This window comes from Bidens hawaiensis, unplaced genomic scaffold (genome assembly GCF_021521415.1).
Source record: "Bidens hawaiensis isolate Kalapana, Puna unplaced genomic scaffold, B.hawaiensis_p1.1 tig00022382_1, whole genome shotgun sequence".
NCBI classification, from domain to species: Eukaryota; Viridiplantae; Streptophyta; class Magnoliopsida; order Asterales; family Asteraceae; genus Bidens; species Bidens hawaiensis.
This window is the reverse complement of record NW_027493491.1, coordinates 212,168-232,310: the sequence shown is the minus strand read 5'-3', so window position 1 is coordinate 232,310 and position 20,143 is coordinate 212,168. Positions and strand designations below refer to the sequence as shown.

Sequence of the window (20,143 nt, the reverse complement as noted above, 5' to 3'; positions counted from 1 at the left end):
GGTGTTGTTCGTTAAAAAGAAAGATGGTTCGTTTCGCATGTGTATTGATTACCGCGAGCTGAACAAGCTCACCATTAAGAACCGGTATCCCTTACCGCGTATTGACGACCTCTTTGATCAACTCCAAGGTGCCTCTTGTTTCTCCAAGATCGATCTCCGTTCTGGCTATCACCAGTTGCGCATCCGCGAAGAGGATATTCCTAAGACTGCCTTTCGAACCCGCTATGGCCATTTTGAATTCTTGGTCATGTCCTTCGGTTTAACCAACGCACCCGCTGTTTTCATGGATCTAATGAATCGGGTGTGTAGGCCTTTCTTGGATAAATTCGTGATTGTGTTTATTGATGACGTTCTGATTTATTCCAAAACCAAGGCCGAGCATGAGCAACATCTTCAGTTGGTGTTACAAAAGCTTCGAACCGAGCAACTCTTTGCCAAACTCTCCAAGTGTGAATTTTGGTCTGATGAAGTACAGTTTCTTGGCCATGTTGTAAACAAGATGGGTATCCATGTCGACCCATCCAAGATTGAAGCAATCAAGAATTGGATCACGCCATCTACTCCTACCGAAATCCGTTCCTTTTTGGGCTTAGCTGGTTACTACCGGCGATTTATTTCGAACTTCTTGAAGATCGCTTTTCCTTTAACAGCTTTAACGCACAAAGGCAAACCGTATATTTGGGGCTCGAAGCAAGAAGAAGCCTTTCTGACGCTCAAGCGATTGCTGTGCGAAGCTCCTGTTCTAGCGCTACCTGAGGGTAATGATGATTTTGTCGTTTATTGTGATGCCTCCAACCAAGGTCTCGGTTGTGTACTTATGCAACGAGGCAAGGTTATCGCTTACGCGTCAAGGCAACTTAAAATTCATGAAAAGAATTATACGACTCACGACCTCGAACTTGGTGCAGTTGTATTTGCCTTAAAAATCTGGAGACACTACCTCTATGGGACTAAGTGTATCATTTACACCGACCATAAAAGCCTTCAGCATATTTTTGATCAAAAGGAACTTAACATGAGACAACGCCGATGGAACGAACTCATCAGCGATTACGATTGTGAGATCCGATATCACCCTGGAAAGGCTAATGTAGTAGCTGATGCGCTCAGCCGAAAACCCAGCCAACTTAACTGCATCTTGCCGCGCACGCAGCTTCACTTCGCGCCGATTCAAAGCAATCTTGAATCATGCATTCGTGACGCGCAGCGCGCATCCATCAGCAATGGCAACCTTCGCGCCGAGTTAGCGTGTGGTGCAGAAGTACATCTAGTCCCTAACCTGAATGGAATTCTCTGTTATCTCAATCGCATCTGGATCCCCAATGATGAGAATCTTCGCTCTGTCATACTGAGAGAAGCGCACAAAACTCGGTATTCCGTTCATCCTGGTGCTGATAAAATGTACAAGGATTTGCGCATTACTTATTGGTGGCCTGGTATGAAAAAGGATATTGCTATGTTCGTAGCTAAATGCCTGACTTGTTCTAAGGTAAAAGCTGAACATCAACGCCCATCTGGTTTGCTCGAACAACCTGAAATTCCTACGTGGAAGTGGGAAAGTATAGCAATGGACTTTATCACCAAGTTACCCTTGACCGCAAGCAAACATGATAGCATTTGGGTAATAGTGGATCGATTGACCAAGTCTGCCCACTTTCTGCCCATTCGTGAAACTTACCGTGTTGAGCATCTTGCGCAGCTCTATGTCAAGGAAATTGTCTGCCGTCATGGTACTCCCTTGAGCATCATATCCGATCGCGATGGCCGTTTTATATCTCGCTTTTGGAAATCTCTCCAATCTGCGTTAGGAACTCGTTTGGACATGAGTACTGCATATCATCCTCAGACTGACGGACAGTCTGAGCGAACCATCCAAACCCTTGAGGATATGCTTCGATCTTGTGTTCTTGATTTTGGAGGTAATTGGGATTCACACCTACCTCTGATCGAGTTCTCTTATAATAACAGCTATCATTCCAGCATTGGTATGGCCCCATTTGAAGCACTTTACGGTCGAAAGTGCCGCTCACCGATTTGTTGGAGCGAAGTGGGTGAAGTTCAAATCACAGGACCCGAACTAGTTCAAGAGACAACCGATAAAATCGCCAAGATCCGTGATCATCTGCTGACTGCCAGAAGCCGACAGAAGAGTTACGCAGATCGCAGGCGGAAGCCTCTCGAATTTCAAGTTGGTGATCTTGTTCTCCTCAAAGTGTCGCCCTGGAAGGGTGTTGTCCGCTTTGGGAAGAAAGGTAAGCTTGCGCCTCGTTATGTTGGTCCGTTCAAGATTCTCGCGCGCGTAGGAAAAGTTGCCTACAAACTTGGCCTGCCGCCCGCGCTCAGCAATGTGCATCCAACGTTCCATGTATCCAATCTCAAGAAATGTCTAGCTGACGAGGACCTTCACATACCACTTGATGAAGTTCAAGTTGATGAGTCTATGCATTTCGTTGAGAAGCCTGTTGAGATTATGGATCGCGAGGTAAAGCAAACCAAGCGCAGTCGCATCCCAATTGTTAAAGTTCGTTGGCAGTCCAAGCGCGGAGCCGAGTTCACTTGGGAAAGGGAAGATCAGATGAAGATCAAGTACCCGCACCTTTTCTCTGCGCAACCTACTTCGAGATAAATTTCGGGACGAAATTTCTTAAAGTAGGGGAGACTGTGACAACTGCCCTATCCGACCCGACCCAGGTACCCGTTTTCGAATCCGATTCTTTTTATGATTTAAAATTTGATTATTAATCTTTGTAAACTTAACATTTAAAATATATATTTTTACTTGCTAACAATAATATTTTCTCTTTCTTGTCGCCATCCCGCCTCTTTCTCTTTCTTGTCGCCGTCCCGCCCTCTTTCTCTTTCTTGTCGCCGTCCCGCCCTTTTTCTCTCTTGTCGCCGTCCCGCCCCTCTGCTTAACCCTTGAGCCCTGAAACCCTTTTTCTCTTAACTCTTTGCTTGTCCTTTGGTTCTTCCCGCCTAAGGATGTCTGCGCAGCTCCACGCGCCAGACTCCTTACAAGGAAGCCTGCGCGAAGACCAGTTGTTCCTGCGATACGCGAGGCGAACTGTTCTCGCAGCGCGCTAAGAATTGTAGTTCTTCTCGCAGCGCGCTAAGAACGGTAGTTCTTCCCGCGACGCGCTAAGAATTGTAGTTCTTCTCGCAGCGCGCTAAGAACGGTAGTTCTTCCCGCGACGCGCTAAGAATTGTAGTTCTTCTCGCAGCGCGCTAAGAATGGTAGTTCTTCCCGCGGCGCGCTGAGGATTTTAGTTCTTCCCGCGGCGCGCTAAGGATTGTTCTCTGTCTGCTTTCGCCCTCGCGCGTACGCTCGAATCTTCACGCGCTAGACCTCAAGTCTTTTCTTCTGTTTTATCCAGCCTGTTTGCTTTGTGATATCTTATCTTCTGTGCTGTTGACCTAACCTGCCCTATGTCTGAAAAGCCACTTTCGGCGCAGCATGCGCACCAACCCTATTGGTTGGCAGAAAAAGTGACTGACATTATCTTTTGAGATCTGCTTTTCCAGAACCTTTACCTGACACCTCCTTTGCTTTTGTCTATACCCTGTCAGCCTTTTTCCTGCTGCCGTATCTTTTGCTTTTGCTTTTGGTATCTTTTGCTTTTGGAATCTTTTGCTTTTTGAGATCTTTTCCTCTTTTCTAGGGATTATGTTTCCTAGGGTTTCCCTATAAATAATATTGTTTTTCTTGGTTGTTAACACTACACACACAAACACTTAAATCCTCTCTTTGCTCTCTGCCGTGATCTCTCCAGCCGTCTCCTTCCTCCTCTCTCTGCCTCCGTCTTTTCCCTTGTCCTGCCCAGATTTCCGGTTATATATATAGTTTATAATAATTTATTTAAGATACTTATTAATTATGCTAACTTATATTCAAGCCTTAAAACAAATCGTTAAAACAATAATCTTATTTATAGGTTAACTTTGCTTGTTTAAGAGTTGGTTCTTGCATTACCTTTCTTCGCATCTCTATCAAGTGAGTTATCTCATACCTAATCCCTTTTTATTTTTAATGCTTTGGGATGTTCATGTGTTCGTACAAACTTGAGTCTTAAACTTGTTTATGAACTTTAGTCGCGCAGTATCCCATGTGTTATGGATGTTTACTTGGCTGTTATTTGTATGTGTGAATCATTAACCGCTGTGTTCGGCCTATTCCGCAGTTTTCATGGATCCATTAGATGAACACGGGAGACCTATCGTTTACGGTTTTCTTTTGTTTACACTTGCACAGTTGATTTCTTGTTTTTGTGCTCAATTGGGAGCACGGATTGAACTATGAGCTATGAATCTAAGGCTTGGTCACAATCTGATTTCACCCTTGTTAAATACCAGATTAACATGTGTTGCGCGCAGATTTAATGTTATCTAATTATATCTATTAAACTTGATTTCTCACCAACACGCAAGTGTTTGACGTTTATTTTAACACATGTTCAGGTTTGCTGTAGCTGTTTTTGGAAGCTTGAGGACACATAGGATGTTTTCTTTTCTTTTGGACCTAGTTTAAAATGTAACAAGACAAGTTTATGTTATTTGAATATTTTGAGTTATAATATGATTTATGTTACTTTATGTCGTGTTCTGCGCGTGCGCAATGAAATGTATTTATTAAATATTGACACCCAAATAGTGTCGCGAGTAATGAAACAATACGTGGCGCCCCGATGTATAATCCGCCATCGGTCGGGGTGTTACAACCTTGACTCTTACGTTATATTCTTTCTAGACTCTTACAATCATGTTAAGTTAGACAACTAAAACATACAAGTTCTAACATTTTTCTTTCATTCTTGCATTAATCATATAAGTATATATGATACTAGTCTTACAAGTATGCACACAGCCCCGAAAACAATTCAAGAGAAATAGGGCTAGAACTCACCTGAAGCCGGTTTCTCTCACCGTTAATGATAATGCCCTTCCTTAGTTGTGCGCGGCTGACTGTGCAACACATAACGAGTGTCAATTATTTATCACCACTACCTCAAACATCTACATTACTGAACCCTCAACTAACGGGGGTCCGGGGGCAGCGCCCCTGGTAGCGGGGTCTAGGGGCGGCATCCCCTAACAGGGTCCAAGAGGCAGAGCCTCTGGCTGGGGTTGAGCTGCCAGGTCAGCTCGGAAAATTTTTATTTTTGTTAACAGGTCCTTCATCAAAAACGCATAAGAAAATGGATTTCATGAAATTTCGCATGGCCATTTTGCTTGGAATTTCGCATGAAATTTTGCATGGAATTTCGCATGAGAATTTCGCTTCGCATGCTGATTTCGCTTCGCATGGTGTGCGATGCGAAATTCTTGGATTTCGCATGGCATGCGATGCGAAGCCCTTTTTAATGCAAAAAACCCCTTTTTACTTCGTTTTACCATTTTAAGGCCATTTTTCCTCCGATATTCTTTCTTAAGACCCGATTCTACTCTTTTTTATGGGTTTTTGGGTTGTACCAACTTTGTATACCCGAGTTCTATGAGGTTCGAACATCACCTTTTGTTTTAAAACACACCCGTGGGGTTAAACTCACCACGTTTATGTTTTTCTTACATTTCACAACCCGATCTATCATTATATCTTTTTGCATGTCGATTCTACCACAAAACTTAACATTTTAAACCAAAACCCACCTTTTGCTTGCGGGTTCGAGTTCAGATCTGGACAATACGTAGATCTAGACGTGTTCTTGCTATTTGAAGACTCTTGCACACAAAATCTTCCTTACTTTAACCCGGATTTGGGTTCGGTCTTTAGAGAGAGTATGTGTGTGTGTTCTAGGGTGTGCGTGTGTGTGTTGTGTGAAGAAAATGGTGAAAGGATGGGGAAATGGCCTTATAAACACGCACACAATTAAACGAACGACACACACATAACAATAAATTCTCTTTTATTTAGGTTTATTGGATTTTAATAATCCCTATTGACTGGTATTGGCCGATAATAATCCCTATTCATTTTATCATCACTGGTGGTCCCAAATTTCAAAAAGTTAGCCCCCAATGGTCCCTTGTTAAAAAGAACTTAACGGCGTTATAATTTTTTCCGAATTTCAAACTAAATTTTTAGGGCTTTTGATCGGAAGGAGGATTCGGATTGATTTATGTAAAACTTAACTCGAAACGGTGATCCAAACGACTTGATTTTTGCTTCAATTCGTGTGTTTGAACTTCCAATTAACAAAAATCAAGTCGTTTGGAGCACCGTTTCGAACTAAGTTTTACATCAGTCGACTCGTATCCTCATTCGGATCAAAAGCCCTAAAATATTAGTTTGAAATTCGGAATTAAGTATAACGTCGTTAAGTCATTTTTAACGGGGAACTACTGGGGGGGGCAACTTTTTTGAAATTTGGGATCGATAGTGGTGATAAAATGAGTAGGGATAATTATCGGCTAATAGCAATCAATAGAGATTATTAAAAACCAATAAATCAGTCTTATTTTCACATGTCTCGATATAAAGACAAAGTAAGATATCAAATGATAAAGTGCGAAAATAATAAAAGCCAAAAGGTATATCATAATTATTGCTTAATGGAGTCTCATAAGTCTTAAACAAAGTTTTATAAAAATATAATGTGTTCAAAACAAAGTCTTGTAAATTCATAAGAGTTTAGTAAAACAAAATGTTTATTATATGTTCAAGATTTTAAACACTTCTATAAAACCAAAATGGAAATTAAACTTCTGGACATACTTATTACAACCAAGTTTTTTTTATTATTAATAAAAGTTACTGGATATTTCAAAAGAATGATTAGTGGAACAATATCTTTTTAGAAGTAAACTCAAAGTTACAAAGTAAAAAGTAAATGGTTTAAACGAAAGGATTAACCCAAGTAAAAAGGGACAAGTTCATATTATTTATTGTAAGAAAGATGTTTAGCAAAACCAACTATTGTTTGTCTTTTATTTTTTATATTCGGGGGTGTTTGGATGAGCTTCTAAAATTTACTTATTTGTTTTTTGAAAAACAAAAATACTCTTGAAAAACTCTAATTTGAAGTTTCTGAATGAGCTTTGCTAAATACATTTTGCTTTTTAAAAAGCAAATAAGCAAATTCTAGTAGCTCACCTAAACACCCCCTCAATCCATTTAATTACAATCGATCTTCTCGGTGTTTAACGCTTGAGAAAAAGCTTAAAATCAGTTACGTACTTATCATGACGATTGAAGAATCATGATAACTTTATTAAAGGGTCGCTAGATCATGATTAATGCACGGGTTGACTGCTGCTTGCCATTTTCACTCTTTCGGCCTTTCAACTCTTTTGACTAGCCTTTTTGGTAACTTGAAATCTACAGATAATAATATTTGTTGTGATAGTGTATTCACACATTTCGTTTCTCTCATATATTACACTTATCGTGATCCTTAGCAGTAGCAGACTAGTAATACACTTCATACATAATGCCCGTGTTTTCAATCGACACAACAAAATCATTCCAAAAGCTACACCCACCCTCGCCCTCTCTTATTTTGAAACAATGAAACATTACCGAACGTTCATGGATACAACTGAACAAACATGAGCCCTGTTCGTGTTCATTTTGTTTATTTATTAGAATTAGATTACATACGAACGTCCTGTCCGAACAGTTCACGAATGGCTCGTCAAATACGTTCCGTCCGTAAGTTTACACCCACTTGCCACGTGGGGCCCAAGTCTATTTCACCAAATACACAAAACAACTTGGCGCGCAGAAAGAAACCCTGAAATTAGGGTTTAAGAATCTCCCAAATATCCAGTAACCCGATAACCATAAACCCTTACACACACATACACTCTAATGGCATGAACCTCTCATCATCATCATCATCATCATCATCATCATCATCATCATCATCATCCTACACACCAACCACTTCACCAATGTCATTCACCACCGGCTTTCGCTTCTTCCCATGCTACACTCACCTCCCATTACCACTCTCCGCCGTCCGATTACCCACACACACCACCCTCACTAACCTCCGGTTCCTGTCCGCCACGTCACGGTCTAATCGTCTTACACCGGCGAACTCGAAGCGGCGACCGGTTTCGGCTACCGAGAGTCTGGACGCCGGCGGAAATGGGGGTTTAGTAACGGCGGCTAACGGAGGTAACGGCGATGGAAGGATTGTGCCGACGGAGCTGCATAAAGAGGCTACAGAAGCGTATATGTCGTATGCGATGTCCGTGTTGCTAGGCCGGGCGTTGCCGGATGTTCGGGATGGGTTGAAGCCTGTTCACCGACGGATATTGTGAGCATTTTTGTTAATTGAATTGTTATTGGCTTGAAATATAGTTGCTGACTTGTTGTATTTGTTAAGTCATTGTTTTTAAAAAGTCCGATATCGGCCAAGGACAAGGACCGATATTTGAGATATAGGTTTTGTATATATAGCAGTTTAACACTAACAATTCAGTATACTCTTCTACCATTAACAAATTAACCTTCTGTAACTTACAAAACACTAACAATGTAGCAAGTAGGAACTGATTAAGACTTAAAACACTAAACGATTGACCATTAAGACTTAAAACACTAATAAGCAATAAGAAGAAAGACAAATGAAAGAACTAAGAAGAAAGGTACTGATATTGGAAAATTGATGATATATCAGTCAATATCACCGATATTTTTACCGATATTTCACATGGGGACCGATAACCGATATCCCACCGATACTAACTGCATTGTTTGCTTATAATAAACGGTTTGCATGTGTTTTTACTTTTTAGAGATAATTGGAGAATAAATGTTAAATTTTGACCATTTGTGTTACTTTATTACTGTTTTTACTTATAACATTGATCTTTAAAAGACTTAGGTTTGATTTTTTACTAATGAACATATGAAGTGGTGGTTTGGGGGAAATTGCATTGACATGTTGGCTGATGTTATTAATGGTGCTGCAGGTTAACCTCATTTTTACTGTAATTGCAGATACGCGTTGCATGAATTGGGGCTTTCATCGCGTAAACCTCATAAGAAATGTGCTAGAGTTGTTGGAGAGGTTATCACCTGATTATACCTGTTCTTTATTTGTTATTGTCTAGTTCTTTTTTATTTTCATACTGTATATGTAAGTTGGACTGTTTTTTCTTACTCAGGTTCTAGGTAAGTTCCACCCACATGGTGATAATGCGGTGTATGATTCACTGGTTCGAATGGCACAGGTAGTTAAACATGCATTGCATGGGCAAATATGTAAATTAACACTTTTGGGGTACTGTGGGTTAGGGCGGCCTATTGTTTTTAGCTTTGAAGTTTCATTTTCAGATATACGCTGTTTGCTTTATACAGACATCCCTTGTTGAGTACACAATTTTTTTTCCAGGATTTTTCATTGCGTTGTCCACTTGTTAGTGGTCACGGGAATTTTGGTTCACTGGATGGAGATAATCCTGCAGCAATGCGATATACAGAATGCAGATTGGAAGTATGTTTATGCTTCGTTTATCAGTTTTAGTTGTTTCTAGTTTTTTATTGATTTTCTTTCAATATAAATAATAAGAATATAGAGGTAATCATTATTTTCGCTCCATTTTTTCAGGCACTTACTGAAACTATGCTTCTATCAGATTTGGATTTGGATACAGTACGTGTTGTTCGGTCTACAAGTTTTTTTTTTAATATTATTACATAATTCTCATGCAATGAATTCAATTTTTGACAGGTTGATTTTGTGCCAAACTTTGACAACTCTCTAAAAGAACCATCACTGCTTCCAGCACGAATCCCGAACTTACTATTGAACGGTTCTTCTGGGATCGCGGTGACTTTTTCTAGATATTGCATTTTTACTTTTACACATTAGGTATCTAAACAAATCTTAATTTTTAGTTTTTTTTAGGTTGGAATGGCAACAAATATTCCTCCACATAATCTTGGCGAGTTGGTTGATGCTTTATCCGTCTTAATTCATAATCCAGATGCCACGGTATTTATTCTATTGTCTCATAACAAATTTATTTTAGTTGTAATTAGGGCTGGCAATTGGGTACCTGTTAAATACACGGTAAGACCTGTTAAGCAAAAAAAGTACGGTATGCGATTTTTTAATTTTCTTAAATAATTGAAATTAGTAGGCTAGATTCCATCATATTCCCTTATTGGTACATGAAACTTAAAACTGTCTTATAGTCATGACATGTAAAGTAGTTAAACGAGTTGTATTCATGTTTGATACTTCTGTTCAGCGCGCCGGTTCAAACCTGCTACACCTGTTAAGACACGAATTGCCAGCCCTAGTTTTAATATTGTTATCTGTTTGATTTTGTAACAGCTGCAAGAATTGCTAGAATATATGCCTGGACCTGATTTTCCAACAGGAGGAATCATAATGGGCAATCTCGGGTATCTATTATCTTTTAATTCTTTATGTAATATATGTTGATAATCATGTTTCTATTTAAAGAATTGAAGATTCATTAATAGCTACTGTTAATAATGCAGAATCTTGGACGCTTATCGAACTGGAAAAGGACGTGTAGTAGTAAGAGGAAAGACAGAGATTGAAGTATCTGATTCCAGAACAAAGAGTACATCAATTGTAGTAAAAGAGGTTAATTTCTATTATTCTATGACTATTTATCATATTATATAGGATGTAAAGTTGCTGGATCAAATGATTAATTAACTTGTTATGGTTTTCTGTTTAATATATGGAACAGATTCCTTATCAGACCAACAAATCCTCTCTTGTTATGAAAATTGCTGAGCTAATTCAAAACAAGGTGTTAGTCATTTCATTTATGCATCAGTTATACCATTTTTTGTCACATTTTTAATACAGAATATATGCTTCTTTTGTTTTGATAAGACTTTGGAAGGAATAAGTGATATTCGTGATGAGAGTGATCGATCGGGAATGCGGATTGTTATTGAGGTAATATTATTATTATGAAGTTCTTCATAAATCTTCTTCTTTTGGGAGGTTTCTTGTTTTTATACTGATTGAAGTTTGTTATTTAAACTTTTCAGCTCAAGAGGGGGGCTGACCCGTCCATCGTTCTGAATAATCTTTATCGTTACACTGCTCTTCAGTCAAGTTTTAGCTGTAACATGGTTGGGTGAGTGGTTTCTTGCTGCAAATAGTTTAGTAACGTCATCGATAAAAAAACAAGTATATGTACATACTGATTATGAAGCACTTACTGCAAGAACAAAAAAAATAAACCTAAATCATTAAATGTTTTCTATTAGTGGTTCGTATTTTTTAAAACTTTTACTTGCGTACAAATGTCTGTTATGTATATAAAGAATTATTAAACTTATTTTTTCATATTTTATTTTTTTGTTTTTTAAAGGTTTACCTACACATGTGATCCATAACCTACACCTGTTTTGCACCTGGGCAGGTTTTACAAACAAGCAAATTTTGTTTATATTATTTTTAGAATATTAGAAGAGGTGAACAAACATTGTGCTTTAACCATTTTTTTTGTATTTTTTTTAAATCAAGAATTGAATGATTTATTTTGTTTCTTTTGATCTCTTAAAAATCGTGCTCTGCCCAGAACCCTCTTCTGTACAGTACATACGTACATATCTATGCATGCATATACATATACATGTACTGATGTACATGTACACATGCATATGTATGTTAGAAGGTGGACCATGCATGGCTATGCATATAAAACAAAATCACTACGGGCTAGGTTGAATAAATGTGTAATCCTGATTTTCAACAACATTCGTGATGAATAAATGTCTTTGGTTTTTGTGACACAAATCTGTTCATTTATTTATGGGTTTCCTGATAATATTTTTAGACAAATATAGATTGATGGACTTCTCATGTTTGATTGTTTGGCAGTATTCTTGATGGACAACCCAAACAAATGGGCTTAAAGGAATTGCTTCAGGTATCCCTTTACTCTATTAATAAGGTTTAAATGATCACAATTAGTGGTTTGGTTCATATAGTCGTATACATCTATGACATTCTCATTAGTTAACTTGCTGTTTTCTTTTTGAATAAGTAGCTTCTTGTTGCTGACATGGCTTCTTTTGATACATACTTGTAAAACATCTGCGTTCTTTGCTTCATGCAGGCTTTCTTGGACTTTAGATGTTCAGTGGTTGAAAGACGAGCAAGGTTCAAGCTTGCACATGCGCGAGACCGGAATCACATTGTTGAGGTGTGCTTAAGGTTTTTGTTTAACACACTAAGAAATGAGCCAAATGACCAGCTAATGTCAACATTTTTTTTCTTTTGGTTGAATCAAGGGTATTATAATTGGGCTTGATAATATCGATGATGTGATTGATGTAATTAGAAAAGCTTCAAGCAACTCAGTAGCATCAGCAGATCTGAGGAAAAGTAGGCCCCACTGCCCTTTTATTATTTATTTCGTGACATGCTCTAAATTCTTACTTGCTTAATTTGATGCATATTGCAGAGTTTCATTTATCTGAAAAACAAGCTGAAGCAATATTAGATATAAATTTAAGGAGGCTTACAATGCTTGAGGTGAAGTCTATTCTTTTTTCTTGCCAAAATAATTAAATTCTACTTATTTTAATTGTCTTACTTATGCAGAGAAGTAAGTACATTAGTGAAGGAAAATCCTTAATGGAACAGATTTCTAATTTGGAGGAACTTCTATCAAGTAGAAAACAAATATTGCAGGTATACCTTATAAGTTATATAATAGTTTTATTCAATGCAAATGATAAATTTATAAATTATAAGTTGTGGTTTATACATAGCTAATTGAACAAGAAGCAAGTGAGATAAAGAATAAGTTTTCAACTCCAAGACGTTCAACTTTAGAGGATACTGATAATGGCTCGCTTGATGAAATAGATGTCATCCCCAATGAAGAAATGCTACTGGTACTTAGAAAATAATTAAATATACAATTTATGCGGTTTTTTAATTTAAAAAACCCTTTTACTGCACTTGCAGGCAATTAGTGAAAAGGGTTATGTTAAAAGGATGAAACCCAACACGTTTAATTTACAAAACCGTGGAACGATTGGTAAATCAGTTGGAAAATTGAGAGTCAATGATGCAATGTCTGACTTTCTCGTTTGCCGTGCACATGATCGTCTCCTCTATTTCAGGTGCTTTACACATTTTTTATATTATTAGTAATGACTAAACTCAATAGTTAACTTGAGATGATAACTTATTTTTTAAAAATATTTTTATAGCGATAAGGGTATTGTGTATTCTGCACCAGCATACAAAATTCCAGAATGTTCTCGTGCAGCTGCAGGTACACCTTTGATACAGGTATGTTTGCTTAATGTCTTTCACTATTTGCAAGGCATTTGACAGTTATACTCATCTGCTGACTAGTTATTTTCGTGTTCAACTAGATTTTGTCCTTATCTGATGGTGAAAAAGTTACTTCTATAATCCCTGTTAGTGAATTTGCTGAAGATCAGTATCTTCTAATGCTCACTGCGAATGGCTACATTAAAAAAGTTTCATTAATGTACTTTTCATCCATTAGGTCATCTGGGATTATAGCACTTCAACTGGTATTTCTTTGCCTTTTATATTAAAAAATATATGATCTCTCGACTCTAGAGGTTCACTTTGGCTGTTCTTTTGTAGGTTCCTGGTGATTCGCTTAAATGGGTACGTCGGTGTACAAATGAAGATTATGTTGCAATGGCTTCACAAAATGGCTTTGTTATTCTTAGTTCTTGTGAGATTGTAAGTATTACTTTATTTCTTATATTATTGTTATCAAATCAAATGTCTTGGATTTAACTACTTTTGTTAATTTGGTATTTATAGATCCGAGCACTTGGAAGAAATACTCGAGGTTCGGTTGCAATGAGATTGAAAGAAGGGGATAGAATGGCATGTGTTGATATTATACCTGCAGCTAAGCAGGATGGTATAGAGCATGTACCTGGACCTGAACACACCCAGTAATTTGTCTAACCTTGATAAATTCTATACTTGGTTATATATGTAACTTTAGTTACATCTAATAAACTTATACTCTGCAGTAAGCGGCCACATGGACCATGGTTATTGTTCGTGTCTGAAAATGGTTTTGGAAAACGAGTTCCTTTAAGTCGCTTTCGTCAGTCTCCTTTGAATAGGGTTGGTTTAATTGGTTACAAGGTAAGCAAGTTTAGTATTAAAGGCAAAGATCTTCACCGTGCTTTATAGTTTATTTGTTGACAGATTTCTTTTATATTGTTTTAAGTTTTCATCTGAAGACCGCCTGGCTGCTGTTTTTGTAGTTGGTTTTACTTCAGCAGGTAAATATGGTTTTCAGGTTTCAATCTTTTGACTTACCGGGACCATCAGTAATGTAGTTAGTTAATCCTTTTTTGTGTTACAGATGATGGTGAAAGTGATGAGCAGGTTGTTCTTGTGAGCCAGAGCGGTACGGTGAACCGAATTAAAGTGAGGGATATCCCTATACAGTCGCGTTATGCAAGGTAACCAACTATATGTGGTGGTTGAAGTTATATAATTTTTGTTAGAATAATTGTTCGTTTTGTGGTTGTTGGTTGCAAAATTTCATGGTTCTAATTGTGAGTTATATGCCAGGGGGGTGATACTGATGAGGCTTGAGCATGCTGGGAAGATTCAATCAGCTTCTTTGATTTCAGCTTCAGAAAAAGAGATCGAGGAGGTTGAAGCTGTAGCCGTCTAGGATTTTAGACCAAGTTAATCATGGTTCATGATCATGTGAAAGGATTAACCATGAGAGATGCATATGGCCATCATGATTGAGCATTTTGCAACATGAAACTTCTGTAAATGCGCTGCAACAGTCTCGTCTCTTTTTGTGAGTTTATTTTGTAGCACTAATGGTATAGTAGGATTGCGCGTATTTTCATGGCGTTTGGTTCAAGCATGGAAGTATTTTGTATGACTGAGTCATGTGTGATGACATTAATATATCTAATTAAGAGTTGACAATTTCATGTCATTTATTAAATTAGTTTTGACATTCTTCATTGTGTTGAAGAGAGAAAGATCTTTTGCATTTTGTGTCCATTTATGTAATGCATAAAAAAGTTAAAAAACATAATTAGGTTGCCTACCATATGATTTGACTATTGTGATAATATAAATCGCTCAGTTCAACATGTAAGGAACAAAAACTGTTAAGAGGCAGGCTGCATTTCATAAAAGGGACACTTGACAAAGGATTATTAGCATACCGTTTGTTTGATCTTAAGATCAGTTGGCTAACATATTAACCAAAGCAGTATGTTGCAAGACATTTCACAATTTTATCAAGTGAGGTATGTGAAATCCCACTACCAAGTTGAGGGAGTGTTAAAGAACTGAATGGAAAGCACAAGTGTGTTACAAACAACTATGATCAAGATGATCAAATCAAGGAAAATCAAAGAAATCAATTTTGATCAAAATATTACTTCCATGAAGTTTTATCGTAGACTCCAGTATTATTACACCCTAAAATCTTATTCTTAATAATATAACTCTTGACAAATATTTTGAGCAAAATATTACTTCCATGAAGTTTAATTAGCATCTGATACTAATAGCACATGTGAAAGAGGCCTTGGTATGAGTCATAAGGTACTCGTTTTACTCGATAGCCATGTGTCACAATGTTCATTTCGCCCCCTTAACGATCGTCTTCAAGTGATAAGCATGTTTTAGAGGTGATAATTCCGACATACGAAAAGATTTGGACTGTTTTTATCTTAAATATGTCAAATAGCTTAAAGTGGAACGGGTTGATATCTGAAGTTCATTTTTAAACACAATCTCCTAAATCATATTCTTTAAGGACTTGGATATCATTGTAGTGATATTGTTGTCGTGATCATAAACAACAGCATAACACAGTAATCATTTTAAAAAACTAAAAACGGAAGACTATAAAAGTGTTAAGAGCCAAAACTCCCCACTAACAAAAGACTCGTTCAATTCGAACCCTTTTCGCAACATGATCCGCCCATCTTACCACCACAAAGTATTCTATGCATCACAATAGCCACAATAATCGATTTTAGAGATATTTGACACTTCACTTTGCAAAATAATGAGCGGTATGATCAATAATGAAGGTATGGCAGGGTCCAAATTTGCGCAAAACTGGTCTGGTCCTGAGCAAGTCTGTTTTCAAGGACCTATGCGACAGTTGCTCCACAACATTAACAAAAATATCTATAAACTTCAGATTCTATTGATACCTAAAATAATAATTAATAGATATCATAAAATGTTTACAGAAAAACTCTTTTGGCTCAGTGAAAAAAAGGGACATAAAAAGTAACAGAATATAAATCAATAGGTTAATTAAAACTACATTAGCATGCCTCGAGATCCTATACGAAATGATGAGTCGGGTACTCATGTTCATACCCGTTATAATCATAGTATAATCGTTCACCCTTTGCAATATCACGAGTTGCAACCAACAGGACCCTGCATTCTCCATTTACACTGTATCTCACACATTTTAGATTTTGCTTCTTCTTTGATTCACTGCAAAATAGTTAACCACCTTATTATTAATAAAAAATAATATAATTCAGCAAATATGGAAGTATTTTTGGCAAGCTTACGGGGTAAAGTTATTTATCCCGTTAATAAAACGGGCAATGTTTCCACGTTTATCAGGGCAGATAACGAGACTCTTTGAGGGATTCGATGCTAATAGAAGAGTCATCATGCTATCACAGTCATCATGTTCACGGTTTTTAATGTAGTCCACGTCACCAACATATTCGGTTATCAACGTCATGTCCTTTATAGGACCATCAGCTTCTACAGTATAACTGTACCAAAACAAGATTTTGTTACCATACTTTAATGGCAATTTAGAGGTGTTAAAATGGGTGGTCCGGGTAGATTATGTAAAGCTAACGGGTCAATTTTAGCGTGTGATACGAAAACAATATTTATCCACTTTTTATTCATTTGGATACATTTTAGATGACTTTCAACCAATATGACAAATTTGACCCGTTAGGAATAGAACATTACCCAGATCGACCCATTTATAAATTAAGGGATCAAGATTACCACCTCTAACCGGAATAAGAAGCTCGTTTTATTAAATTTACTTATTTACCCTTCGCAAGAATCGAAGATGACACGCAGTGGAGGGCATTCACCTCTTCTCAACATGGTATTACAATATTCCAAGGTTTCTGTGTCTTCTTTTGTAAGAACCTTAAATGATATAATGGAACTTAAAATTATTTCTCAAAGTTAAAAATAATGTTAAAAGTACAAAATGATAGTTCACTGAGGATTGTGTGACCATATGAATTTATATAATTATATTGCTAGTTTTGAGTTTATTTACCTGCATTCCTCCTTTTTCACTGGTAGCTAAATTAGCCGATCTTGGAGCCATATCAAAGGAGTAAGTGAGATCATCACTATATTCCATATTGAGTGAGGTCAAAGCAGAAGCTAGAGACCCCATTTGCTCTAGCCTACGTTCCGTATCTTCACTTGGAATAAATGGTAATAACCTCCTCCTTTTTTTATGATGCACCATACGTCTCCTACGTTTCCTCGAATCTGCTAATTTCAAAAATATACAAAATTAAAAGAAGTATAAAACAAGCAAAAACATCTTACATGTTGGGGATACGAGAAAATAGAGTGAACAGCCATGGCTAATTGATAATGCATAGAAGTGTAAATTTAAACAGTAACCGACGTTTGTTGAATAGCTTACATACAAAGCTAGTTGGCCAATAGTATTGTAACACATCTTTATTAAATTATTAAGATTTGATAGTTATAAGAAATGTTCATTGCCTTCCACATTATGTTAAAGCAATTCAGAAACTTTGATACCCAGATAATAATATTTGTATGCTATAACAACATTTAAGCAAACGATAAACTTCCCAGATGACTTTATGTATGCATAAAAGGGTTAAATTTTACATTTTTGTTTGGATGAAAACAGGAACTGCTTTTATCTCTTCTATGCTTTATGAACCTAAAGAATAGTTTTTTGGCTTAAAAATATAGATTAAACCTTCAACCGGGATACTATTATGGTTTGACATAGAGAATCGAGATCCATCCTTTGTTAATAATTATAAAAGAAATGCCAAATAACTAGGCAATGAGAGATGAATCATCACCTAATGTAGTTAATGCTAAACATTAATAAGAGTAACCGCGCTGTTTATAAAGCTAGAAATGTTATTTAATAATTATAAAAGTATTTATTTGCTTTTCATATTCTAACAAAAATAGATCTTCATGATTATGTGAATGATATTAATATGTTTCAACAACTAGAGATAACATTAAGAGCAAGATAAATTGCATAGAAAGTTTTGCTGACATGGTTAGTAAAAAAGATGAATGAAAACATTTTGGACCCAGAATGAGAAGTGTTTTCGGCTTAGAGACTATAACCAAAAGTAATAACTTTGACGGGAATTGCGTACAGGTCTACTGCTTCATTGCCTAGCTGGAGTTCTGGCTCTTAACCGACAATATGAAGAAAAACAAAACTATATCATTAACTTGTACAAAGAGAAAAGGACAAACATTGGAAGAATCTCTCACCTTATGGTCCACATAATACAACATGCATGATCATATGTGTACTCTGATCATATTCTATTGGCGTTAAAATTGTTTTGAAGACGGCAGAATATAAACGACGATATATTACTAAAAAAGATCGTATATAGTAACAAATCTTTTAACTTCTATCATACAACCACACATGCAGAAATTGTTTGACTCTTATAAACTAGTGTCATTAAGTGCACTTTATGATATCCAAAAAGAAAATCAAAACTTGGGAGTAATTGCAAGATGAGAAAACTTGCATAACGCGCAACAAAGAACGCAGCACAATTTCAGAAAATGTAACTAACTATTGCTTGTTGTATTCTATAATGCGAGTTTAATACACGCACGAGGGATAAAAAGATGCCCATAGAGTTCAATATCATACTAGTTGAAAACTTCTATATGGCTTCAGGATTCTAATACAATTTAACAAATGCACATGACAGCAAATTAAGCTTATAAGCGGATTTTGCGACTCAACTGAAGACACAATTTGTCCTTTTTGCTTATAAATCACAACCGAAAAACAGAAAAAAGATTAATTAAATGTGATCTAATCATCAATTCACCAATTCACAAAACTAATTTTAACAAGGACTAACAACCCTAATTATTGATAACATTCTAAAAACAGGTATAATCAAGGGGTATAAGAAACTGCAGCCACCCTAAGCTAATAATAACACCACCGAAAACCGACCTTGTGGCGAGATTCGTTTCACAGCAGAAGCTGTGCATTTCTTTATCTTGAAGAAATCAAAGATCTTCGTCTGCGTAAAGCCTAAAACAATATACATACCAAAAATTCATCATTCATCATACAATGTATACATTCAAATTAATCAATTAAAAAGCCATACTTTTAGGCGGCGGAGGATGATCGGAGCATGTGGGACAAAACCAAAGACCAATCGGAACACGGGCAACGATTGGCCGGAGACACGTCATATGAAACGCTTTATCACATTTATCACATAACAGCAGCTGGTGGTCCCGCTCACCTGACCCACATTCATCGCAGAAGGTGTCTTTGTAGTCATCGTACTCAACGACGGCGCGATTGATGACGTTGTTGGTGATGTCATTGATCGACTTGTATTTCTTCACTCTCCGCTTCATGGGTATTTTGGGATCGGAGGAGGGGTATTTTGGGAATAATGGAAAATGGTGGTGGCAGCAGAAGAGGAATGAATTAGTCGAGGGCAAAGGTGTGGTGACGTGGCGCCGAATGATTGATCATGCCATTGCCGGAATATTCGGGATGGGTTTTAGCCGTTGGCTATTGTCAATGTACAATACATGCAGAGCTAAATGGGTCGGGTCGTGAGCTTATTTGGATGTTTTTGCTTAATTGGTATATGGATATGGAGATTGGAAAGTGGTTAGCTTGGTTGCCAAATTGTTGTAGTATTTTAGGTATTGCCATTAAATAACAATACTCAATGATTAGTATGCGCTTATACTTAGGGGTGTGTATGGGTCGGTTTGGGACGGTTTTGAGCTAAACTCATAACCATAACCGATATGTCGGTTAATGGATAACCATAATCGACCCGCTATGGCGGTTATGGTTAATCGGTTTTGTAGGTATGGTTATGGATCGGTTAACCGTAACCAAGAAA

General features: G+C 37.1%; 2 protein-coding genes across 2 annotated transcripts; one reads left to right on the top strand and one right to left on the bottom strand.

Annotated features, from left to right (window-relative positions):
* The first annotated feature begins 7,863 nt into the window (after nt 1-7,863).
* Nucleotides 7,864-14,687, top strand: LOC143565509 (DNA gyrase subunit A, chloroplastic/mitochondrial-like). The gene is made up of 27 exons (XM_077052468.1): nt 7,864-8,258; nt 8,945-9,014; nt 9,112-9,177; nt 9,339-9,440; nt 9,555-9,599; nt 9,678-9,776; nt 9,855-9,941; nt 10,287-10,357; nt 10,457-10,565; nt 10,675-10,737; nt 10,824-10,889; nt 10,985-11,073; nt 11,823-11,871; nt 12,061-12,147; nt 12,236-12,329; nt 12,409-12,479; nt 12,549-12,638; nt 12,719-12,844; nt 12,918-13,075; nt 13,166-13,247; nt 13,334-13,498; nt 13,575-13,676; nt 13,761-13,897; nt 13,979-14,096; nt 14,182-14,236; nt 14,320-14,419; nt 14,532-14,687. The coding sequence occupies exons 1-27, from the start codon at nt 7,888-7,890 to the stop codon at nt 14,635-14,637; spliced, it is 2,778 nt and encodes a 925-aa protein (XP_076908583.1). The 5' UTR covers nt 7,864-7,887; the 3' UTR covers nt 14,638-14,687.
* Nucleotides 14,688-16,291: 1,604 nt separating this feature from the next.
* Nucleotides 16,292-19,640, bottom strand: LOC143565499 (putative Histone-lysine N-methyltransferase ATXR5). Its single transcript, XM_077052457.1, has 6 exons — nt 19,382-19,640; nt 19,222-19,302; nt 17,278-17,498; nt 17,041-17,141; nt 16,532-16,744; nt 16,292-16,451 (listed from the first exon to the last, which is right to left on the bottom strand). The coding sequence occupies exons 1-6, from the start codon at nt 19,638-19,640 to the stop codon at nt 16,292-16,294; spliced, it is 1,035 nt and encodes a 344-aa protein (XP_076908572.1).
* Nucleotides 19,641-20,143: the final 503 nt, after the last annotated feature.